The 27,306-nt window shown below is 38.2% G+C and overlaps 1 protein-coding gene across 13 annotated transcripts in view; it reads left to right on the forward strand.

Moving 5' to 3' along the window:
• ADD1 (adducin 1) overlaps positions 1-27,306 on the forward strand; it is a 1,467,941-nt gene that overhangs the window by 698,854 nt on the left and 741,781 nt on the right. For all 13 annotated transcript variants that reach the window (XM_044062916.1, XM_044062918.1, XM_044062905.1 and 10 more), the window contains 2 exons: positions 15,486-15,629; positions 15,726-15,824. In XM_044062916.1, the coding sequence (XP_043918851.1) occupies positions 15,486-15,629; positions 15,726-15,824 (243 nt within the window). The remainder of the gene's footprint in view (positions 1-15,485; positions 15,630-15,725; positions 15,825-27,306) is intronic.

Genomic DNA, 27,306 nt, shown 5'->3' on the forward strand with positions numbered 1-27,306 from the left:
AATATAAGCACAGATTCCAAGCTGTCACCTATAAAGCAGTTATTAAGCTTTCTGGTGATCAGCAGTCTCCAGGAAATAATGTAACTGCACTCCTTCTCTCACCAGGAGAAAACAGAAGCACTAATCCAGAATGTGGGCTTTACAATAACTGCTGGTCTTGCAGTAGATGCTTAAAGGTAAGATAAAAATGGTTTATTCTAAACACTGCAGAGTGCACTAGAGGAGTTAGATGTGAAAGTAGGTAACTTAAGTTTACCTGTCTAAAAATTACATTTTAGGGGAGAGTCACTATTTTTAAAACAGCAAGATAGCTTGAAAGGGGGGTGGTCACTTTTTTTTATTCTGGTACTATGGAATACAGTAGGATGGCCAATAAATTTAAATAGTTGGAGGGGAGTGATTTCACAAAATGATAATTTTGTGCTTACTCACCCCAGCCAGTAAAAGCAGAGAAGAAATGAGAGATGTATGGTCAAATTAACATAAGGGGCAGGCAACTAGAAAGATAGTGGCGTTTAAAAACACAACAGTAACCAGGTGAGAAAATTTTCTGTCTGACTCGCAAGAGACAGAGCTGCGGTGTCTATTCAAGTTTTAATATGCGGTTAAAAGCAGAATACAAGTAAAACATAGTGTAAAGAAAACAAATCACAGTATACAAAATAGAAAAAGGCAATAAAGCAATACAGACTACAACAAATTAAAAGGAAACTAACCTTTTCCTCACAGCAAATTGCAGCAGAGTCTGGGTGAGCCTTTCCAGTAAAGTATGAAGTTGGATCCATTGGATCTTTACTTTCTTTAGGTATTACATCTACCACCGCTTTCTTCCAGGATATTGGTATTTCTCTTAAAATACTGTTAAACAAAACCTTCAAGATCTTTCAGTTTTTCCCTCCTAGCTTCCAAACTGACAGGCATACTATCTGTTCCTGTAGATTGGTTATATGTCACCATTTTTATCTCATTTCCTCCTATTCTGTTAGTAATTGAGTATCATCTGCCTCTAGCCATGGCATATTTAATTCTTCCATAAACATTTCCATTTGTACCTTTTCTTGCTTTCTGTATTTCTCTGCTTTACATAGACATTCATAAATTTCTGAAGTATTTCTAGTACTTACAGGATCTCTTTATCTTTCTTGTTGTAGGCTCCCTAAAGTTAGTGACAGCCCTTTTCCACTTTCCGTTGCTTGAGTCATTGCGCTGAAAGTGTTTGTGCTCAGTAATCTTTCTAAACTCATGCATATTATTGAGGTAATCCCTTATTTTCTGTTTAACATTCTGCAGTTGCTCCTGCTCTTGTTCTGTGGGATTCCCCCTATTTTGAAATACTTTCACATTTGTCAGTCCCTCTAAATATTTCTTACTTCTTAACCATGTCTCTTTCCTTTATTTCCACCCTTGTTTTAAACTCTTAATTTTATCCCACTCCCTTGCTATATTTTCAGAAGAAGTTTCTATCTTCTCTAATGGCTCCAGAATAATTTCCAAAACCCATTCCTTAAATTCCTCTCTCCAGCAGATAGGCGGGAAAGTGCCATTGACTCGTTTTTATTTCATTACCTTGTGTTTTTATTTCAGTTATTATTAGTACATGATTGGAAACGGTTATTGGGTGCATTTCAAGACCTTCAGTGCACATGTTCTTGTGAAGTAGAAATTCTGTCTTGGAGAAAAATATGTAAATTCACTCCAAACTCCTAGTACTGAATTCACATAAATTTCTTCAAAAACCTACCCTCCTTTCTTGTATTTTCCCTCCTGGGCCCCCCAAACACATCTTCACTGTTGCAAACCAAATTCCCAGTCCAAGCACATAGAAATGTTTTGTATTTTGCATGACCGTGTACTTTATAGGATTATTGATACAATCCTGTTTGATTTCCTTTATGTTGAAAAAGCCATTATTCCAACAATATTTGGAATACCAGAGGTCCATAAAAACATTTCACACCCAACCCTTAGACCTGTATAAGTAATATGAAAAGCCATATCTTGGTAAATTCATGGGCTTCTTAAGAAGATTAAACTAGGACCTACATAGAGAAAGACTTTGTAACTATATAGTTGACCTTTTTTTTGTTGTTCCTATTGAACAAGGTTTAAAATGTTTTGATGAGAGTTTGATAAAATGTGAGTTTTTGTCAGCGTGAGGTGAAGTTAGTTATGGAATGCGTGTTAGTGCTTATGAACAACTTTATTTTGAGGATGAGTTTTTCAAACAGACAAGTGGAGTTGCTATGGGGCAGCATGTTTTTTTAAAACATTGCAGTATATACACCAGATTTTTGGACATCTTTGTATTATGGGTGGACAGTAGAGACAGTTCTATTTTTATTGATTATCTCAGACTACTACTTTTCTTAGGTTCATGTATAATAACAGGGATACACTGTTTAGATGTACATATACAGAAGAATACATTTTATAGGAAAGAAAATTTTTGTAACTCGTACCTGTATTACACTAGAGATAATCCCAAACACAAAAAAAGGAATACTGTGAAATGAGAGTTGGTTTGATTTTCAGAGATAACATCAGAGTATGACGATTTCTTAGAAGAAAGTAACGACATTAGAGCATTTTTTTTTTATGCACAAAGGTTATTCTGACTATCTTATCCAGCGGTGTATGGATGAAGTAAGGTCAGATTGGGTAACATGCTGTGTTGTGGATGTAGAAACATAAACTACAAATAGTCTCAAAGGACAGTCTTGTTTGTATATATCCATTATTAATAACCTCCCAGGTCTTCCAGTAAGGGAATACTACATGTCTGTCTCCAAATTAATTAGTATTGCTGTCCCAGAACATTCATCAAAACCAAATTATCATCTTGTAGTTTTCCACACACACATATGTTCTGTCAGTAATAATGCTGCTTATCTTCCTAACAAATTGCATCAGCTTCCACTCTTTCAGTTCTGCTCACATCCTCATATCACTTTTAATAATATTAATATTTATTGCAAAAGTATCTAAGTTAAACTTTCTTTTTCTTTTTTTTTGTGCTTTTGCTTATGATTCTATCTAAATTTCTTTGACACTATCTTTTTTTTCCCAGTAGTGTTCCCATCCTGTTCTTAAACTTGAGTAGACATTCTTCCTTCTTTGTCTTCTTCTGGCCCAAAGTAATAATACTTATTTGATGATTTCTTTACTGTCCGTTTTAAACCAATAGTTTCAGTTTTCATGCCGTTATTTTGCTATTTCATTTTTCACACTACTTCCATCCTGTACTGCATCAGAAGAATCATTATCATTTATAATTTCCTCCCCTGTCTTCCCCTGTTCTGCAACAGACAAGGAATCATCAGACTAAAATTGTCCAGCATTACATTCTTGGCAAGACACTGCACTCTCCCTGCTAGAGTGTTCCTTTTCACGACATTGTGAGCATTTTCTTTTTTACAGTCATTAATAGTGGTGAGGTCTCCACAGAAGTAACAGGACTTTGGCTATCCTAGCACCTTGCGTTATATCTCTCACTCCATTTATAGTAGCATCTGTCAGTTGCATTATTCTCCTGAGTTCCATGTTGGATGAAACCAACAATTCCTGTTCCCCAGTTCACAAATGTCAGTTGTCCTAGTGCTGCTCAACTTCATAGAATTGTTTACAGGTTTACTCAGATGCACGTTTGCTCAGCTTATATCTCTGCAATTGTAAACTGGAGCAGTAATATTTTTTTTTAATTTGGAAATTTCTAGATACCACAACAGTCTTTCCCTGGAAAATCATCTTTTGTCATCTACTCAGTGAAAAATCTTTGCCAGTGGTACTGACCCAGAAGTTAGTATGCAAATTGTTTCTGTCCTCAAGTGAATATGTATAGGTATATACTGTATACACTGGGCTTTTAAACCCCAATGGTGCTGTAACTTTGCCCCATGTCATATGTCTGTCAGTCATTGTACTTGTTTTGAAACAATGCAAGTAACAAGTTTTATATAACCAAAAACTCACTCTTCTGTGCGGTGCAGCACTTCCTTGATCAGTAGCATATGTACTGCTCTGCTGTTGAATGATCATGGTATCTGTAGTTTTCTGACTGCAGCCCTCACCCATTCAGTAGCTGCACAACCAAAGCTACCTTTCACTAAATCCACCTCAACCTCAGAAGTACCTTCAAGCACAAATGCTGCAGGTGAATCTGAGTCATCTCTTTACAAGTTGCACTTTTCCATGGCATTTCCACAAGATAATCCCTCTCCATCTGATGGTTTTCCTTCAGGAAAAAGCCACAGCCAAACTGTTGTCATCCAGTCTTCTGTGTGACATCTCTGTAAACTTTGCATTATGCGATGCCTCCTGCTGAACTGCAGCATTAATGGACAACACATTCATGGCTTACTTCTGCAGCATTCACATTTTTCTCCGCCATATTGGTGTCTGCTCAGAAGCAGTAGCTGTCTGGTACCCTGCATTGAAAAAAGTAAGGGTCCTTGTATACAGAAATAACTGATTTACAAAATATTTACATGTTAGCAAATATACAAATGTATAGATATACAAATCTGTTTAAACATATTCATAATTTCCTTTACAGTCTCACTAAATTTTCATCCCTGTTAGACCCCCATTCCTTTTTCCATAACTACCATCTGATTTTACTTAATATTGCTGCTAAAATCCATTTACCATTAAATATAATTTAATTTATTCTTTCATCCCATGTAACATAAAATAACTGTTTTAATCTATTCTTTAACATAGTCTTTACTTCTATTTTTGTAATGTCCATACTTAATCATATTCATGTTTATTTTGTACACCTTTTATATCTTCAAAAAATCTTCTTTACATAGTTTTCCCCATAACTTGTTTACCTTTTACATTTCAAAAACTCATGTTTCATAGTTTTTTCTTCTTCTTGACAATGTAAACATATTCTATCACTTCTTTTTATATGGCATATTTCCTTTCTGGCAATTTATCTTTTACCAGTCTCCACAAAAAACTTGACATTTTACTTCCTGATTACACCATTTGCTACTTGTTTTTAGAGCTTTAATGTTTTTATATGTTTGATTTCCCCATGGTTTTACACAGTAATATTTTATCATTATATTCCTATACCATACCTTTATGCCTTTTTGTATACAATTAATTTTTGTTTTCTACAAAAGTATTTGTTCTCAATTTATACCCTCTTTTTTTCTCTTTTGCTGTTTTACATCATACCCCAAAATTTATCCTACTTAATATTTATACAGTTTTACTGTTAATCTCTCATATTTTTCATTTATCTACTTTAACAATTTGTACAAATGTAATAAAGCATCATATACCACTTAAATTAACACTAAACCTCCTTTATTTACTTACAAAATGCCTCTTATAATATGTACACCATAATTCCTTATCAAATACTGTTGGCAACATGAATGCACTTGCTAAGTATACTACTTTTCCCATCCGTACTGAATTTACCAAATAAGCCTTTTTCTGAATTGTAATGTATATGTTCTCCAGAAAAGACAGATTTGTTTTTATTTCTACTATTGTATTTTTCCCCATTGGATTCTACTTGCACCTTTATTCTCAAATTTTATGCCAAACAGAAATTTAATTCACTGTAAAATGTATATCCCTTATCTTTATTACATCGCCTACATCTTTACTTTTTTCTGTATTCAAAGCCATTCATGTTACATGTAGACACTAATTTTTGCAAATATTACTTGTTTTTTCAAATTTTGTTTTTTGTAATTGTCATCTGCATATGTTAACAGAACTGGAATTCTTAACCCTTCATGTGTTATATACCCTGCCTCCTTCATTTTGTAATTTATTTCACATACTATCATTTTCATAACTAATGCACCGAATATACAGTTCATTGGACATCCCTGTCTTACATCAGTATTCATAATGAATGCACCGAATATACAGTTCATTGGACATCCCTGTGTTACATCAGTATTTATATTTACCTTTTGGCTTAACCAGCCATTTACAAATATTTTTATGTAATTATTCACTGACGTGCATAATTTCCTAGCTTTCTCACTTGTATTATATTCTTTCATTATCCCCTTTAAGATTTCATGTCCAGTTTTGTCAAATGCTTTAAGGTCTCCTAGCATGATTTTTGCTTCTTGTTTTCTAATTGTAATATCTACAGTTTCTCTAACTATCATTAGTACTTCTTGACAACCTTTCCCCTTTATACTGTATGTACAGTCTTTCATAATATTTTACATTTTTGTTTCTAATCTCTTTTGAAAATTTTTTTTAAAGATCTTCCTATTGGTCTTCATTTTTTTTTTAATTGTCTTGTGGCTTCCTTCTTCCATATGAATTTAAGTATTCCATTACGTAACCCATATTTAACCATCCGTTCAAAATATTTTAAGTTTGTATACATTTCATACTCTGTTTCATCTGATCCTGCAGCCAAAACTATATTTACTTGTCCTAATACTTTGTCTGGCTCTTTTAAAGAAATCTCCTTTTCCAACAATTATTCTCTGTTACCTTTTATAATTTCTATGTTTTATTCCAAAACTTTTTTTTCCTTTAAACATTTCTTCTACATATTTTGCTACACTAATCATAATCTTTTCCTGAGTTCTGTTTCTTGTTTTACATTTTTATTTCTCTCATGACACTATTTTCCAATACTAATCTGCTTAAGTAAGGAGATACTGCTACTCTTTTTCCTTGTAAAAACATTTATTTATTTTATTGCATTTGTTTACCGGGAAAGTCCACTGGGCCTAAAAGAGCCCATTTTAATGGAGGCCCGGGGAGAAAAGCTCCAACAAGAACATAGATGCAGAAAAAATATAAACATTAATTGGTGCAGAAGTAGAAGGTGTTACAGATGGTAAATACAGTAACATACAGAATATATATATACAAGCAGGAATTTAGTTTATTTGATTACAGTAATATATACAGAAAATATACATTAAAGCAGAATTCAATGAATTCAATCAGAGAGGTATAAACAAAGTTAAACAGATATGTTAAACATCTTTGCTTATATAATAATTATTGTATGTTTTTTCTTGATTTCTTTCATATAATTCTTTTTCTCTGTCAAAGTACTTTTTATCATGTTTTAAATCTTTGAATGCATCATTGTATGTTCTTCTATATTTTTCTTTCTCTATTTTTCTTGTATCATGTTGCCACTGTAAAAAAAATATATTTTTCTTTAAATGTCATCCACCATTCAGAAACATTTTTAAAACATGATTTCATAGTAATATGATCTTTTCATAACTGTATAACTTATCTCTTTCCTTCTTCTTTCCATGCTTTCTCATTTATCCTTTTTATTCCTTTACCTATTTTTATATACTCCTTGTTTTCCTTTATCTCTAGCCATATTGCAGGATGATCAGAAAATTCAGTTTCAACTACATCCCCTTTTCCCATAACTAAACCTTCTGATACGTCCCGAAGTTTTGACTTAACACATCTTATAACTTTTTAATATTATTTGCTTTTTTTTTTACACTTCCTTCTTAAATCAGTCACCTGTTATATTCATATTAATCACTACATAGTCTAAAATCTGATGAAATATGCTTTCCCTTTCTTTACAATTAATATAAGCATGTAATGTTATAATTCTATATACTTGCTCTTTCCATTTTAAATCTACAATGGCTAACCTGCCGTATTTCTATAGAATATGGCTATTCCAGAACATCTGTCATTTCCCAAATTCCAGATCATCTTTCCTCCCCATAGTTTCTGTAGTTGTAATTTTCTTTTGTTAAAAATCTTGTGTCTTCTGATATGATTTCATCTACGTCACATGTATTACATCACTCCAAAATCCATATTCTTTACTATATTCTTAATACCATTCACATGTACAGAAAGCCCTCTAACATTTTCATTTTCCCTTTTCCTTCGATTCATGGTTTCATAAGTTCATAGTTAATTGCTAGGCTAGCTTTCTTCATTGGCCATTTTAAGCCTAGACAATTTCCCTGCCAAAGGTGAGAATCAAACACTATACGTTGTGTTAGTCAGTGAAACTTCTTAACCATTATACCAGCCCCCCATCATTAGCTGAATGTATTCTTTTTTTTCATCCATTTCCTTTCTTACATTTAAATATTCTTTTTATGTCTTTTACCCTTTTACCAGTAATTTTTTTTTATTACCTCCCAATTTCTCTTCACTTATTTCAGAACCTTCTTCTGTATCATGTTTATTTTCTCTCATCTAATTTTCTTCTGTTTCTATTACTTCTAAAACGTCTTCTCTTTGTTCATTTTCTTCTTTCTTTTTCCTGACTTATTTCCATGATTTTAATCCATTCTTAAAAGTCCAGTTTTGTTACATTTATAACATTTCAATTTGCATTTAGTGCATCATGTCCTATTTCCCTACAAGTATAACACTTTTCTTCTTTTGTCACAGTTACTTATCAGATGTCCTTTTCCAAAGAAAAAAAATGTTTTGGGTTGCCCCCAATATTTTATTAACACCCTTATTCCCTTCCACATTTATCATGCTTGAGTGTGGGGGGTTGGCATAATGGTTAATGTGTTTACCTTGCAAATGCAAGGTGCAGGGTTTGATTCTCGCTTGGGGTAATTGGCTAGACTTAAAATGTTCACAAAGGCAGTTAGCCTAGTACTAGACTGTGAAGTCCAGTGAACCTGTGAAGTCCAATATGTACAATATTTTTCTCTTTCTATTTTTAACACAGTTTTACAATCCCAGCCACCAATCCACAAGCCTCCTTTGTCATAAACATTGCAGTGTCCAGACTTCTTAAAGTTTTCAAATGTGTTTTCAAAGTCAGTCTTCCTACATCTGCTCGAAATTCTAGATGGATTTTCTTTTTTGTTTCCATGTTAAATACTATTATCACATAAAATTCCATAGGTTACAGTCTTTCATTTTTTTAATATTATCCAAGAAAATTTTCCATTGAAGAAGCAGTTTCAAATTTAATGTCACAAAATGTCTCTTTGTTAATAGAAATAAATGTTCTTACCTCATGCTTTTATACCCAAAGGAGCTATTAGATTGTCCCACAATTTCATACCTGTTCTTTCCTTTGTCTTCTTTACTTTGAATCCTTACCATGTACCTCCATTTTTCATTTTCTTCTGCCTTCTTTTCCACCACTCCAGTTTTACCTTCTTGTACTTTCTGTATACATGTTTTCTTTTTCATCTCACCACTACTCTTCAGGATTGTCTCTGCATCCTGCTTTTGTATTTTTCTGTAATGCTCCCCAGGAAAGATCACTTTCATTTTCTGACTCACTCTGCACCACTATTTCTGTAAGTAAATCATCCCACAACCCTCCTGACTAGAGGGTTGTAATTAGACATCCACCATTTGCTGATAATTTCCATCAAACAGATTTCTTTGAAACATTTCCTCAGTGTCCTGCATACATTCTTTGGTCTCAATATTTACTTTCTGTGCCATTTCTTTCACCACTCCATCTCATCCTCTCTCCATCTGCCTCCCTGTTTCTCCAGGTCACTTCTGCACCTGTAACAGAAACAGGATGTTCAACTCCAAAATGGGTCCCACTCACAACAATGATGAGTAGGGGAAGCTTTTTGGTGCCCTTGCCTCATTTCCTGTAAGCAGTATGTATACCATCTCAGGTCACGCCTAAAAAAAAAAAAAAAAAAAAAAAAAAAAGCCATGCCCATTCGTCTGTATGAGCATGGACATCAAAACTTAATCAGTGTTGTTTTATTCCTCCCAGGGTAAGAAATCCTAAAGAAACAATGAGAGGTTGAAGTACAAGGGCATATCTGCTGCTGTAGTCTTCTTAGGAGTGTCCCTTTAGAGACTGTTTTGAAAGCAAGCTACCTCATTGCATCCATGCCTTCTTAAAACTTTGAAAATTAAACATTTCTTCCTGAGGTAAGAGCTAGGTTTGGTACAGCCATATCCAGAAGGATATGTTGCATTTTGGCCATTCCATATCTACTGCCTCACATTTTTAATAGGTCTTTGAGAATTGTCCCAGTAATCAGAGCCACTGCAACAGAGTACTGTTGTGTAAGAACTTGCCGTAATACTAAGTGTTCGGGTAACTTAATCTTGAAGTACTAGATCCCTCCAAGCCTTCCATCTGTCACTGTGGGGCACTCTGGGCTGAGATGAGGGTAGTCTATCCTTACCCTTTCCTTTATCTGTATATCTTCCAGGGTCTTGGTTTTTCTCTTGTCTATGGTCAAAGAAGGCAAAACAGGAACTGGTTTAGCGTACCACAGTTTATTCAACGCTTTCGTCAAATTTTGTGAATTTATCTGACACTACTAATGGACATTGAATTACGTATTTTAAGGTATGGTTTAAATTTTGTTCCTACTCAAAGGGCTGAATTTAGTAAAACTGTTATTGATATAAAAATATACTCATAATTTGAATCTCCACTTTTTAATGCATAATGTTCCCAATTTAAATGATATTTTCATCAAACCTTCAACTTATACACCATCTTTGAATAATACCATTAAGGTCTTTGAAGAAGTTTGCTTGCAGGAGCTTTCTGAATTTTTAAAAACAAGGGGGAAATGGGTTGATAACCTAACCCCTAGTGAACGAAAAGCTCTAGGCGAACTTAGAAAAAAATCCCACCTTAGATTTATGAAGAGCGACAAAGGGGGTAATATTGTTGTTATGAATGTAGCCAAATATAAAGAAAACATGTTAAATATTTTGAGTAATACAGAAGAATATGAGAAAGTTTTCTTATTTGATATTCATCGTAGCTACCAGAACATTTATTATTTTTTATATGAAGCTCTGATGTCTGGTGATATGGACTTAAAAATGTATGAATTTTTTGTTGTCGAGAAACCAAAAGTTGGGGTGTTATTTGGTATTCCCAAAATTCATAAGGACTTGGTTAATCCACCTTTCAGACCAATAGTTTCTTCCCCACATTCCATCACTGAAGGGATAGCTTTAATGGTTGATGCCCTATTAAGTCCCTTAGTACAGAATTCAAAGTCATACTTAAAAGATTCTTGGGACTTTCTTAATAAAATAAGGGCATTTTCTGAGACAATTGATAACTCTGTTAAACATGTTATGTTTTCTATTGATGTCTCTTTATTTACTTGTATTCCTCATGAGGAGGGTGTTGAAGCTGTTCAAAGTTTTTTAACGAAGCACTCGGAAATGAAAACAGGAACTATTTCCATGGTTTGCAGTTTAGTGAATATAGTCCTGAACAATAATTTATTTTTATTTGATGAGGCTTATTACAAGCAAAAAAGAGGGGTTGCTATGGGGTCAGCAGCTGCCCCTGCATTTGCAAATACAGTTATGGCCTGGTGGGAAACCAATGTCTTAGTTGAAATTGAGAAGCACTATAAGATACTTTTTTATTCTAGGTTTGTGGACGACCTTTTTTTTATTATTGAAGGCATACCAACCATGGTAGATGCTTTTTTGACCGACATCAATAAGTCTTTTGATTTTTTTAAATTTTTATTAAGTGGAAAAGATGAATTTGTTAACTTTTTAGATGTAACTCTTTGGTGGGATAACATAGAAAAGAATTTTCAAATCCGGATTTTTCGTAAAAAGACCTTTACAAATGGTTATTTACACTACAATAGTAATCATCCAAAACATGTAAAGAAGAATGTTCCTAAGGGACAATACATTAGAGCTTGTCGCATGACAACTAAAAATAATGATTTATTAAAAGAATTTGAATTGATCACAGCAATTTGTTAATAGGGGATATGACAAAATTTATTTGGAAAACATGGAATTTGATATTCTTAAACGAAACCTCTTATATCCAGCTTTACTGAGGTCCCCTTTAATAACTTCTAAGGAATTTGTCGAACAAAACACCTTTAGTTGTGGCAACTGGTGTTGTTTGTTTGCTTGATATGATGGTTGATAGTTTTGGTATTAAGAACTTAGTTGAAAAAAAATGGAAATTTTTAAAAGGGAATTCAGACTTGATAAAAGTTTTGGGGGATAGACCTAGGTTTGTTTATAAGAACAATTCCAATTTTAAAAAGTTGCTGGAAAATGACCATTTTGTATGTAAAGTCAATCGACATTTAACACATAAAAAAGGCATGTATAAATGTGAACAATGTAACTTTTGTAGATATATTCTGGAAGGGCCTTATGTTATGTTAGAACATATCAATGCTACCTTTGAGGTTCCTGGTTCTGTCAACTGTCTAACTAGGGGGTTAGTTTATATTAGTTTTTGTAGTGGCAGCTCTGCGTTCTACATGGGTATGACTACACGTACCTTACGAGAACGCATTAGAGAACATATTTATAGCATTAGGATTAAAGATTCCAAAAATGCCCTATGTAAACATTCTTTGGAATGTATGAAATACAAGAAGTTTCTTTTTTTTATCTTGGAAGAAGTTCAAATGGATTTGAGAGGTGGAGATTTTAAAAATTACCTTGAACAAAGAGAAACAATATGGCAAATTAAACTTGGGGCTGATAGGAAGCCCGGGTTAAATGAGGCTATCAACATTAAATGTTTTTTTAAAATATAGGAAGTTGAATCTTAATAAAGACGCTGATTTAATTAGTTATTTAAACTAAATTTTAATTTTTTTGTTTAGCATTTTTTTTTATGTGTTTTTTGGGGTTTGTCTTTTTAAATTTTTATATTGAGAAATCTCATATTGATGGATTAATTGATTGGTTTGATTATTTAAACGTTGTTTCTAAATTTGATTGTGTTTCTGATTAAGTCTTTTGACGAAAGCGTTGAATAAACTGTGGTACGCTAAACCAGTTCCTGTTTTGCCTTCTTTGACCATTGATACCTGATTTTGGTGACTCTGTTTGAATTTTATCTGGTTTGCACCTTTTTTATTATTGTATTTTGTTTCTGTTGTCTATGTAAAATTTGGGGAGTCGTATTTCTCCTTTCCTCCCCTTAGTGTAGTACATGAGGATATTGTTTGCTCACTGCTTATCAGTCTCTCCAGGGTTTGACCTTTTAGTTTTAATTTTACATGTCTTTGCTGCTTAGGTAAAAAAAAAAAAAGCTCTTATGTGATATAAGAATGCATTAATTTTATACTGGAGATGTCCACACATTCTAGAAGGGAGATCTGCCCCATGTGGAAGGGGGGGGTGGTGGTGGTGCTGAGCTCTGGAAGCTCGGTTTCATGTCTGAGCCTTCTGTGGCTGAAATCCCATTAGGGAAGTCTACCACATCCATGATCTACGTGCACATCTGCCTTTATGGTAAGTTGTTAGACAATTATACTTTTGTTACTTGGATGCACTTTCTAGTAACAGTGGTGCTCATCAGGAGAGTAGAAATGCTGCTTCAGATATGTAAAGAAATATGTACTCTGATTTACTGATAGTGGTTTTGGAATATAAACTGTGTACCATCTGTTAAAATTGAGTGATTTTACCATGTCTTACATGTGCATAGGATACTGAAATGTTATTAATTTTGTGTAGAAAGGATTTAGAAAAAAAGTGAGTAATGTGTTTTGCTTGATTTAGGATAGCTTGTCAGCTTGGATTGTTAACTGCTTAACCTTTTATCACAAAACATGCACAGCTCCCCACAAAAATGTATTGTGAACTCACTGTATATGCAATATTTTGCAACTACTCAGTGCTTTTGGATGTTCATAGGTGAATACTAGGCTAAATGCTCCAAAGGATCATTTTAAGCCTAACCAGTTATTTGAGGTCAGAATCACATCCTGTACCTTGTGTTTTGAGGTAAGGACTTTAACCATTATGCTATATCCTACAGCTTTATAGAAGACAAATTCGTAGGTAGCCAGTTTTTAGGCATGTTGCATAGGACAGCATTAAGAGATGTAGCCCAGTGAATTTGTATCACTTCACCGAAAGACCATTTTACTGACACCCATTTCACCAAGACCAAATCACCTAAAACTCATTTCACTGACTAGTAGTACTCTGGGCAAGTCAAAGGTATATGTATTTTTTCCCCCACTGTAGTGCGATCCTGGTGTTATATATATATATATATATATATATATATATATATATATATATATATATATATATATATATATATATATATATAGTTAGGGGGGTGTGGGGGCACAGCTCCCCACATTTGGGGTGTGGGGGATGTACCCCCCCCCCCCACCTAGCTGGGTTTTACCAAATAATGTAAAACAAAAACAGACAACAGAAAACCAAATTAAGTTGGGGCCCCCCTTATCCCCCTAACTATATATGCTAACACCAGAACATATACCTTTGACTTGCCTTAGAGTACTACTTGTCAGTGAAATGAGTTTTAGGTGAAAAAACTTTGAGTGAAATGAACTTTAGGTGATTTGTTCTCAGTGAAATGGGTGTCAGTGAAATGGTCTTTCAGTGAAGTGATACGAATCCAGCCCAGTTACCCAATGCACTGTCTGTTAAGTGTCTTGTTCAGGGATATACAACTTGGCATATGGTGGTTGAGGAAATCAAAACTTGGACTAGAAAAAACAGCTCTTTATTAGCTCCTACCAATAATCATTTGTGGTAAATAACAAATAAACGTGTGAGTGCAATTTAAACTCGCATCGTGGTATTGAACATTCACAGTGCTAACTTTTATACTGTGGAACCACTAAAGCCTTGTCTTTTCTGATGATCATGGTAGGACCTGAACCTACACATCTGAAGTTAGATGCCTTGTCTGTTAAGGCACATGATGAACCCCATATAATTTAGTTAACCAGGTCAAGCACTGATCTACATGGCCCCCTTTCCAGCTCAGCCCAGAAGCACTTTCTGGGTAAGTGAGTTGTTAAGGGTCACACAGTAAGCAAATGGAGCCTGTGGGAATCAAATGCTGGACTGCTGTTGGATAAAGGTATATCAGCTGTAGTCTAAAATCTGTGCAGCATCGTACCAGAGTACACATTTTTGAGAGGACTCCTTTCTCCTGTGGCAATAAATTTACTAATTAATGCACGTTGAATAATGCCTGTTAGATGAGAAACCTTAAAAGAGGGGCTTATACCATTTAAGAATTTCTCAAGCATATTTTGATCTCCTTAGAAATTCTCTTTGCAGATGGTGATGGTAAAGCTATATAGGAATGTGTAGCCACAGTAGAGATAACCTGTGTATTCCACATGGCGGTTCAGATTACGTGATAGTGGGTGGTAACTGGTATGTAATGGCGATAGACTTCTGCCTGATTAATTCCTCTTACTGGCGTATTCCATTATGATGCAACTTGCTTGCTAAAGAATTGCTGAAGGTTTTCTGTGTCTGATTTATTTTTATTTAGTCTATATTTCTGTTTATAGTAAAGTGCCAGATTATAGTACAGATGCTTATCTTCTTTCATATGTTTTCCGGAAGTATTGCTGAAAATGATTACCTTCATATTACAACAGCCAAAAATGCACTAGAATGTTTGTGCAGTGGAAAAGTAATCTGACTTTTTAGCAGCTTAAATTTGAAAAACTGTAATGCCTCAAAGTTAACACCTTACTGAAAGATTTAACTTTTGCTGGCATTGTTTATTGCACTAGGTTTCTGCAATGAAGTGTGGTCTTTTGCCCATTTCTCCAGAAGCATTGTCCTTGGGAGAGGTGGCCTACCATGATTATCATGGCATCTTGGTGGATGAGGCAGAGAAGTTATTAATACAGAAGAATCTAGGTCCAACAAGCAAGGTTTGTTTGTTATTCCTAATATTTGTAATCCTTTATTTGAACCTTGTGCATGCTCTATCTAGGATATTAGCAAGGCTTATGTATATTTCTTTATAGGTGCTTATCCTTCGAAACCATGGCTTGGTGGCTGTTGGCGGGACTGTTGAAGAAGCTTTCTACTATATTCATAAACTGGTAGCTGCGTGTGAGATTCAGGTACAGTGTGTATCATTTATTCATTCTGTACTTTCTTAGAACTGTAGTTTCAGAGTTGTGCAATAAAAATGTTGTTTATAGATGTCTGTGTACTAAGGTTAATTTGTCAGAAAGTCTGGTTGATGATGAAAGACCTTGGATCATAATGAAAGAGGTCTTTTATCACGAGACTTGCCCAAAGGGCAGCATAATTTATTGAGCAGGCATAAGTATATATGTCATTTTATGATGTATTAGCTTTAAGAAAGAAGCTTATAAAAGAAAGATTTAATGCATCATGTGGCACATCATTGTCTTGGTTACAGTAATCTTGATCTAGAAGAAATTAAGTGTGATACTAGCGAGTTCTGCAGCATAGTACACAGTTAGATTTTTCATTTCCTTTTCCTTTTGTCTTTCTGCATTTGCCTTCTTCCCTGTTAATGTACAAGTAGGTGCTCTTAAGCTTCCTCCTTGTGAAGAGAAACAAGGCTATGACTGCATCCCAGAAGAACCAACTCCTGCTCATTTGGCAGCGTTGGAGCTGGAGGGAATGGGCTGGGGAGGATGGGAGTGGGTGGCATTCACCAGCTCACCCATCTTTGGGGAAGAAGTTTGCTGTGACTCTCTGCTTGGGTGACATCTAGAGGGAGTAGTGGGTATTGCACCTGTGAAAATGAGTCTGGTAACCACTTGCTGCTCAGCACTGATATCACTAAGCTAGAGAAGGACATAGAGGTGGAGGCATGTATGCATCCTGTGATAGGCAACACATAATGGAGCTCAGCAGAAATGCTATGGGGACTAAGAACTCCATATGATAGGAGGGGAGTCTGTTGGGTAAGTAAGACTGGCCTCATTCCGTACCATCCATCTCAGTTCTTTGGGGAAGGAATGGGATGATGAAACCCTCCAACCAGCTAACAAATGGACTATAGGGCTGGAACCCAGGCTAGAAGGTGCATAACATTTTCTCCAAGAGAGAACAGACAGAAAAAATAATCTGAACCATTAAGAAAGAACTGAGGGATATGGGGACCTGTAAAAGGCTGTCCGTTTTGTTTTCTTAATGTAATTAGTATTTTACTCCAGTATTCTTTTACTTTTTTAGTAACATTTCTCTCCCATCTACTTCCTGGTTATTGCAGTAAAGTCTAGCCACCTATAAACAAACTTTGTGTATATATGAATTTTGCAGTGGTTATTAGCATAACCTTGCTAAGTTCACAGGTTTCTATTGTCCTGTGTTTAGTTATCTTTTACACATAATAGTTGGCACCATTTTTAAAGCTACTGCCTCAAAATTAAATTCAGTTATTTCCATGGTGTCCAAGAAGAGTAACATTAAGGTATGGAACATCACCATAATCATCCCTGAGCTCTCTCTTCCCACACTGTCAAATGCTGCATATTCCTGAGGCTTCATCTTCTCATATGGTACCAGATTATGACAGACAAATGGGTTTTGAATGTAATTCATCAGGGCTACACTTGACAGTGGGAATCCATTCCCCCTCTTCCATGGGATTCCTCCTTACCCTGTGAAGCAGGTCTCTGTTACTCCTAATCTGCATCAGATATTTGCTCAAGGAGTAATAGAACCAGCACCACCTGTCAGATGGATTTTTATGATACCAAAGAAAGAAGATCCTGGAAATTTTTGTTTAACCATGCCATTGTTTGACCTTTCCTTTCCTTTCATTTCTAAGCCTTTTTGACAAGATTCCAAAGTTCAAAATGCTTTTCCTTCATTCTCTTACATCTGCTCCCTTCTCTAGCTTTCATGGTAACACTAGACTTGCAAACTCCAAAGAACCAGAACCAATCGGAATATTCAACCACGAAACTTCAATAACAGTTGTTAAGCGCTTTCGTTAAAAATCTTCCATCAGAACAACATCATCAAAATGAAAAACACTACAATTTATACCCCTCTTATTTATAATTCATTACAGTGGAGTGACACCTCCAGGTGTTTCTGCAGTTGCATCCTACTGACGCCTCTAGGTGTCAAGTATTGAATGTTCATAGTTGCATTAATAATTCCAAAAGAATGTTTCATACAAAGTATTGAAGGATTTCATCTTAAAGCTTGTACAGTGGCAAACACAAGTATATTTACATTTGATCTCTGTGTAGTACAGGTAAAATGATGTTAATTGTTCATATAATATTTATTTATGGTGTCGTAAATGTCACATTTTTGCAATTATCTCAACAATCAAGTAGCACAAACAGAATTGCTTAGCCTCATGTGAAAGTTCTTGGCTGTATGAACAAAATGATGACAGTATGTGTGTAACTTGAGTGGGTGCTGAGATATTGTAAGTTTGTAAAATATTACAAACATAATAGTTACTGAGTTTAATGTGATTTATAAAATTCTGTTTAAGACTGAGAACCTAAAAAATACTACCACTGTAAAAAAATAGTTTGTGCTACACTTTTAGTAACATCTGTGATTCTAGAGATGTAAAGATTTGTTTGAATTGTAAGGACATCATTTTATTCTTTCAAAAAACATAAGCTCCGCCCATTGGAAGTTACAGTGCAAACTTCCAGAGCCCCATGAGTTAAATAATGCTTATCGCATTCCCATTGCCAAGCCATTCAGACACTTTTTAAGATTTTCTTTGTGTGGCTTGATTTATTAGTTTTCTGTCCACTGCACTAAGGGTATTCAGAGTGTTTGGCTTCAGCAATCGCGTATTGCAGACTTCAAGGCATGGCTCCAGCAATCGCATATTGCAGACTTCAAGGCATTTACCTTTTCTTATCTTGACAGTTGTCTTATCTTTGCAGACTCTTTCTGCAGCTACCAGGAGTCTATAATTATTCAGAATGTCTTACTACGTCTTGAGTTTTCAAATCAATTTACAAACGTCTTTTCTCATCCATTTTCACAGAATTATATTCCAGGGGTGTTTGCCCTGGGATGAGCCTTTTTTTTCCTCTTGACAAAGTAGAGATGTTATAAAAGATGTCCTGACTGAAATCTCTGGTGGAATATTCGGTTATCACCATTGTCCTCTGGCTGGAGTACCAAAGCTTTACCTTCCCACTATCATGTGTCCAATGTGTGACATCAACTCACAAGTGTAGGAATATATAGGCAGACGTATCAGCATAATTCCCCAAGACTCTCACCTCCAGCCTGAACACAGGTTGTGCATTTGTCAGACAGATCATCATTTGGTTGTTGTCTCCATTGCTTCGAATACTTAAAGTGCCCTGTTGGGGAACCTATTTTTATATTTCTTGACTGTTTTTTTTTTTCCTTACTGATATTGGATGTCAGCTAGATGGGGTAAGTGTGGTAGGAAAATCCCTTACAAAGACTTGCACATTCAGTGTCTCCTCTGCATAGGAGCAGAAAACAACTACAAAGCTTGTTCATCTGCCAGTCTTTTGTGTCCAAGACCTTGCAGTCCTGTGTGTACTCTCATAACGCTTTCCTGGAGACCCAACATCTCAAATGCTTGACCCACTCCAGGGTTGCAGTTTCTGCTTCCAGGATTTACCTCCATCAGTTAAAAAAGAGCTTAAAATGCTTAGGCCAGAGTCTGTTGGCCCTTTTAGACATCAGTATACTCACTGAGGTTTTAGAACCGGTTTGTCAGGTTCCTTCTCAGATGCCCTCTACCAAGACCCTGCTGGAAACTGATATAGTTTTAGAGGCCTTGACAAATGAGGATTCTGCAGACAGAGGAGAGCCTCGTGTCATCATATCCGAGGCCCCCAGATGACAGCCCTCAGATTCTGGTTAAGGAAGAGATCTGAAGTAGATTAATTGAGATACATTAGGGGAAATGACATTACACAAAAAAGAACTGTCAGAAAACTTTTAAACATGTTGCTTCCCCTCAAACCCCCCCCCAACCCCCCCCCCCCTTTAGGAAGAAGGAATGGATGGACATCTCTCCCGGATTAAAGTAATTTTGGCTCTAAAGCCGCCTCCTTTCACCTCTATACCTCCTGTGCTGTGGCATTCAGGGCTACTAATTAACCATACCAGATGACCAAATACCTGATATCCAGTCTCGGTTTTTTAAATAAGGTAATGGTGGATGTGCAGGATACTGATTCTAAACAACAAATGTTATCCTTAATCAGGCTGCACAAGCGGCCAGACAGCATTAAATGCAGTTATAATGCTGTAGAGGCCTCGTTCAGAGGTGCTGCTATAGACTGTGTAATCCACAGATGTTCATCGTGTTTCACTGTTGCAGTCATTACAATTGGGTTATCCTGCTGGCAGGCTACCCGCAGCCGGCCTGAATTCCAAAGTCCTGGTCCGGCGTCGGTTGCTGTCGCCTCCTCCCTGACATCAGTGTGCCAGGGGTATAAAAGATGCAGCCGACGCCATTTTCTTCAGTCTTTCTTGCCGCGGGGTGCCCGAAGCAAAAGCAGTTCGCAAGTGCCGGTTGACCGACTCCTGAGATTTTCAAGTTTGAATTTCAGATCCAAAGTCTTCATTAAAGCTAAGTACTCCGTTGGGGAAACTTTTATCATGCTCCAGACCGATGTCAGAAAAAGTTAATAATTGTATTTCTTGTGGGAAGCAAATACCTCATAAGGATTTTCATTCTTACTGTATTCCTTGCCTAGGCCCTGACCATGACGTTGCTAGATGTAGGCTTTGTGCTAGATTTAACCAACGCACTATTAAGCGTCTGTACGATTTTGCATGCCATCATTTTGGCAGAAGATTTAATTATATAATGCCATCGGAACAGCCGACTACCGGAAGTTATAAAAAACGCAAAGACAAAGAAAAGGACAGGCATCAGAGGTCCAAAACAGACGACGAGGCTTCGGCTAGGCCAGTCGCCGGTTCTGAGTGAGGTGCTTTCGCAGCCCCTGACACCCGCTACCTCAGAGCCACAGGCCGCTTCCAACTCCCACGTGGAGCCGACTAGGCCGCTGGAAACTCAAGGTATTGGACCCTCGGAAACTATTCCCTTAGATGGGTCTGGAGCCACTGAGAAGGCATCCGGCTTCTGAAGGTGTTTTCAGGCCTACACAGTTATATGTAAAACGACTTCAGCTTTAAAGGCAAAGACTAAAGCACCTCTAAAGACAAAGAAAGAAGTACAACATTCCCCTGGACAATTCTCCATGCCTAAAAAACAGATGCTTAAAATGGCCGAAGACCTAATTACTTTGATCAGGGTTTCCCATCCCCCTCCAGATAAGAGGCCTAGGCAAGAGACAGAATATGAATCTTCAGATCAGGTTTCCATTTCCTCTGATTCCTCTTCTGAACAAGGATATTCTCTTCCTCCTTATGAGGATTCTGATGCTGAAGAATCTATCCTTTCAGCCTCTCCTCCTGAAGATTATTCTTTTGGGGAGAACCCTGCATACTATGAGGGAGCATTTTCATTGGGAGAGCCAAGATTACTCAGAATCTAAGAAAAGGCTCAGAGATTTTCTTTTACTACCTCAGCACGGGCCCCTTGCTATTCCTCCTGTTTTAGACATTGTGCATGATGTATTTATAGAGTCCAGTCTCACTCCTGACTCTTTACCACCAGCTCCTGTTAAGCCAGACAGATACTACAGGGTTCCTGATTCGCATAAATTTCTTTATAAAAACCCTGCTGCTGACTCAGAAGCTATATCTCAGGGTCCCAAAGGGGTCAAGGCGTCCACTGCAAAAAAAACCCTATTCCCTCTGATAGGGATTCAAGGGCCCTGGACAGATGGGGAAAAAGATTTACACCACTGCTACCTTGGCTGTAAGGGCCTTAAATTGTCAGTTTCATATGCTTAAATATCAACAATATCTTATGTCACTACTAAAACAGAAAATGTTGACAAATTCTGAATATGCAGAAAACAAAGAAATGCAGGAATTATTGCATGCAGCTGAACAAGTGGGAAAGCATACTTTGCAATGTGGTTTTGATTCTCTGGAGGCCTCCTGCAGGGCCACTGTTACGGGTTCTGTCATTAAGAGGCATGCTTGGTTAAAGGAACAGAATCTGCCTGATCATGTTAAAGCAAAATTATTAGATGCTCCATTACAGCATGATACCTTGTTTGGTGTTAAAGCAGAAGAGGTGTTGAAGAAAATGGAGGACAAAGCTAAATCTATGCAAACAGTCAAGGATTTCTTACAGGTACAACCTCCCAGATTTAGCAGGAACTGGCCTGCAAAAAATTGGTCCTTTCCAGTGTCAGACAGGCCACATAGAGGCAGATACAGATGCCCCAGAGGCAGATCCCAGCCCCAGGGCTCATACAGGTCTAAACAATGGGGTGTCTCTACCTCCAAAAGTGGGGAAGATAAATCACAGCCATACAGGAAACAGTCTCAATGACTTTCCCCTGCCAACACCAAGCACTTATCTTCTGGCAGCCCCTTTAGGGGGGAAACTAGCACTTTTTTCACAAAATTGGCACATCATCACCCAGGACAAATGGGCCCTGAATATAGTTTCTCAAGGCTACAGGTTCCATTTTCACACCCTGCCAAGGACAAACGGAATGCCAGACCTGCCACACAATCAATGGGCAGAGGCTCAAAAACAAGTTTCAGCCCTCATAAACATGAGGGCCATTCAGCGAGTGCCACAGCAAGAGCAGGGACTAGGATTTTACTCAAGACTCTTCTTAGTGCCCAGAAAGGACAATGCATGGAGACCAATACTGGACCTGTCTATTCTAAACACATTTCTGGATATCAGAAATTCAAAATGTTGACTCTGCAGCAGCTTCTGCCCATGCTGGGCAAGAAGGCATGGCTTGTGACTTTCGACCTAAAAGAGGCATACCTGCATGTCCCAATCCGACATTCTTGCAGAAGATACCTCAGATTTTTAGCTGGCTCAATGCACTACCAATTCTCTGTACTGCCCTTTGGCTTATCTACTGCACCCAGGGTCTTCACAAAATGCCTGGCACCAGTAATTGCATTTTTCAGACGAAGAGGAATACAAATTTATCCTTACTTGGACGATTGCCTTATTCAAGTAGAGAACAAGGACATTTTACTACAGCAACTGGTGTTTGTAAAAAGATTACTAACATGCCTAGGGTACATAGTAAACAAAAAGAAATCAAAACTAGTACCCTCACAAGAGATAATATTCCTGGGTGCAAGCATAAATACAACTACCCAGATGGCTTATCTCACACCAGACAAACAAAGACAACTGACTGCTTATTTCAAAATGTTGGCAACAAAAGACCCAGTTATCTGCAAGAGAAATTCTGCAGGCTTTGGGCTTCATGGCATCCTGCATTCTGCTAATTCCATATGCAAGACTGCATATGAGGAAACTACAATGGTATCTAAAAAGTGTTTGGGCTCAACATTGCCACAGCCTGGAAACAATAATTACCTTCATTCCCTGTCTGCAACAGGAGTTTCGATGGTGGGCAGAGGCCTGTCACCGCAACAAGGGACAGCCTTTCACTTTACCCACAGCCAGGCAGACATTAACAGATGCATCAGATTATGCTTGGGGGGCCCATATGGCAGGGAGATGTATTCAGGACACATGGTCCGCAAGCCAAATGCATCTACATATCATTCAAAAAGAGATGCTAGCTGTTCAAAATGCCCAGACAGCCTTCAAGGATCTACTTCATCCAGGACAACTGTTGATAAAGACTGTCCGGACAATACTAGAGTCATGTGGTACATAAACAAGCAGGGAGGCATACATTTCTACCCCCTCTGCAGACTAGTCATGACTTTGTGGGACACAGCATTGACTTACCAAGTACATCTGCAAGCACAATACATGCCAGGAAGAATAAATTCTCTGGCAGACAAACTAAGCAGAAACCTAATGGATCCCCACGAGTGGACATTGGATCCACAAGTCTTCAGCATGATAACAAGGAACGGGGGATGCCCGGACATAGACCTGTTTGCCTCGCCTCACAACTGCCAGCTACAGAAATTCTGCACAGGGACTTATCACAAGCTAGCATGGAAAGTGGATGCTCTATCTTTCAGCTGGAAAAACTTAACAGTATATGCCTTTCCTCCACTGCCTGTCCTCCCCAAGGTACTCCTAAAGGTCAGACAAGAGAAGCCAAAAATGATACCGATTGCCCCAGACTGGCCCCGCCAGCACTGGTACCCAATCCTAAAGATCTTATCTCAATGCCCAGCCTGGACATTGCCTCAAATTCCTCACTTATTGACCCAACAAAACAGTCAGATCCTGCACAGCCATCTCAGGACCTTAAACCTGGCAGCATGGCGGATAATGTAACCATTCAAAACACACCTCTGTCTAAAGCTGTGATGGATGTTATTTTGGAGGCCAGGAGGCCTAGCACCAGAAAATCTTATGCAGAAAAGTGGAAGAGATTCTGTGCTTGGAACCAGGCACAAGGAATTGACACAATTGTACCAAATATTCCTCAGATTTTACAATACTTAACTGAGATGCTGGACAAAAGCCTGTCCTTTTCCTCAATTAAGATTCATGCCACTGCCATTTCAGCTCACTACAATACAGAACCACCTCTATTTTCTCATCCATTACTAAGGCAGTACCTCAGAGGGGCCAAAAATATAACACCTCCAAGGAGAGCGCCAATACCTGCATGGGACCTAAATTTTGTCTTGGAAATTGGGAGGGTGGCCTAATGGCTAAGGTGTTCGCCTTACAAACACAAGGTGCAGGGTTTGATTCTCACAAGGGATAACTGGCTAGGCTTAAAATGGCTCGCAAGGGCAGTTAGCTTAGTATGATCCTATGAACACTGCCTCCTTTTGAGCCAGCCTCTACAGCTGATATAAAATTCTTATCTTGGAAAACAGCTCTGCTCCTAGCAATAACATCTGCAAGATGAGTCTCAGAGTTACAGGCACTCATGGCTGTGGAACCCTTTATCATTTTCCATCAGGGCAGGGTTTCTCTGAGGACAAACCCGACATTTATACCTAAGGTAGTGTCCAGTGTGGCCCTGAATCAAACAATTCATTTGCCTACCTTTTATCCAAACCCACAGAATAAGGGTGAGAGACTTCTGCATTCTTTGGACATTCACAGGCAGCTACGCTTCTACTTGGACAGAGCCAAAGCTTTCAGACAGACTGAGCAACTTCTAGTGGCATATGCTGCAGGATCACAAGGAAAGGTTATCGCAAAGCAGACTATTTCAAAATGGATAGGCCACTGCATTCGTTTCTGCTATTCACAGCATGGCAAATCAGTACCTAAGGGCATTAGGCCACATTCATCCAGAGCAGCAGCCACTTCAGCAGCCTTCCTCAGAGGTGTACCAACCGAAGACATCTTAGAGGCTGCAACTTGGAGTTCAGTGCATACTTTTACAAAGCACTATCACTTACCTCTCTACTCTAAATCTAGAGCAGGCTTTGCCACTGCTGTTCTGCAGGGCCTCATAGCCTCTCCTAATCCTATTTAGCCCCAGCCGCCCAACCTTAGCTTTGGGATTCTACCCAATTGTAATGACTGCAACAGTGAAACACAATGAACATAGTAAAGTTGTGTACCTACCATAAATGTAGATGTTCGAGTGTATTCACTGATGTTCATCGTGCATACAGCTGCAGTCATAACAGATGGGTTGTCCTGCTGTCAGGTGGGTCCTCGGTCGGCCGAATTCCAAAGTCTTGGTCCGGCGTCGGTTGTCGTCGCTTCTTCCCTGACGTCAGTGCGACGGGGGTATAAAAGAACCAGCCAACGCCATTTTCTTCAGTCTTTCTTGCCGCGCGGTGCCTGAAGCAGAAGCAGTTCGCAAGTGCCCATCGGCCAGCTCCTGAAATTACGAAAATTTTGCAACCGAAGTCTTCTTGAAAGCTAAGTACCCCATTGGGGAAACTTTTCTTGCCTCAGACCGATGTCAGACAAAGTTAATAATAGTATTTCATGTGGGAAGCAAATACCGCATAAGGATTTTCATTCCCTCTGTATTCCTTGCTTAGTCCCAGACCATGACGTCTCGGTCTGTCGTTTTTGTGCTACATTCAATAAACGCACCATTAAGCGTCGGGCGGAGTTTGCCCAGCATTATTTTGGCAAAAAATTTAACTGTATTATGTCGTCGGATACTCCGACTCCAGTTTTGTCTAAAAAAACGCAAAGATAAGGACCAACAGACGAGGTCCGCGGCCTCTACCGCCACCACGCCAAAGCCAACTACAGGTGGTCCGATTCTCAGCGAGGCGCCTACGCAGCCCCTGACTACCGACGACACTTCATTGACTGTGTCTTCTGTGCCCGAGGTCGCAGGCTCCTCGGCCCACACCCCGACTACAGATACCGAAGCCACTCTTGGTGGTGAATCTCAAAATGTAGACAGGTCTGCCTCCACTCTTCAGACCTTCCTCTTCTTTTTCCATCAAGGCTTTCACCAAGTCTAAAGCAGCCATGCATTCTAAGAGACAAGCTACACAGGGCCCATCTCCAGGCCTCATGCCTAAAAAACAGATGCTTAAAATGGCTGAGGATTTAATTACTCTTATCAGGGGTTCTCACAAAAGGCCCAGAGTGGAGGAAGAATCCCCCTCCTCTGACCAGGCCTCCATTATATCAGAGCACTCTGATGAACAGGAACATTCTTACTCCCCTTTTGAAGATTCTGATGCAGAGGAGTCCATTCCCTCTGCCCCCCCCCCCCCAGAGGATTACTCATTTGGGGAAACCTTGCATACCTTAAGGGAACACTTCCACTGGGAAGGCCAAGAGTACTCAGATTCCAAGAAAAGGCTTAGGGATTTTCTCTTGCTACCTCAGCACAGGCCCTCTGGCTATACCTCCTGTCTTAGACATACTAGATGATGTGTACTCAGAGGCCTGCCTTAACCCGGATTCTTTACCTCCAGCCCCAGTCAAGCCTGACAGGTACTACCGGGTTCCTGACTCACATCAATTTTTATACAACAGCCATGCGGCTGACCCAGAAACTATCTCACAGGGCCCCAAGGGAATTAAGGCCTCCACTGCTAAAAATCCATTACCTTCCGAGAGAGATTACAGATCCTTAGAAAGGTGGGGGAAAAAGGTATATACCTCGGCCACCTTAACCATGAGAGCATTAAACTGCCAGTTCCATATGCTAAAGTACCAACAGTTTCTGTTAGCACAATTGAGAAGTAAAATGTCACAACCTGAACAACCAGACTTGAAGGAGTTGCAGGATTTGATGCATAGTGCAGAACAAGTGGGTAAACATACCTTGCAATGTGGTTTTGATGCTCTAGAGGCCTCATGTAGTGCTGCTGTTACAGGATCAGTGATACGTAGACTTGCCTGGCTCAAGGAACAAACCTTACCAGATCATGTCAAAGCTAAATTACTAGATGCCCCTCTTCATAAGGATGTATTATTTGATGTTGATGCTGAGGAGGTATTAAAGAAAATGGAGGAAAAGGCTAAATCAATGCAAACAGTGAAAGATTTTCTACAGGTACAACCTCCACGTTTCAGTAGAATTTGGCCTTCCAAAAATTGGTCCTTTCCAGCCACGGACAGACCCCAAAGAGGTAGATACAGGTGCCCGAGGGGCA

This window comes from Protopterus annectens, chromosome 2.part1, assembly GCF_019279795.1.
Source record: "Protopterus annectens isolate FY-2018-M chromosome 2.part1, PAN1.0, whole genome shotgun sequence".
In the NCBI taxonomy this organism is placed as follows: Eukaryota; Metazoa; Chordata; order Ceratodontiformes; family Protopteridae; genus Protopterus; species Protopterus annectens.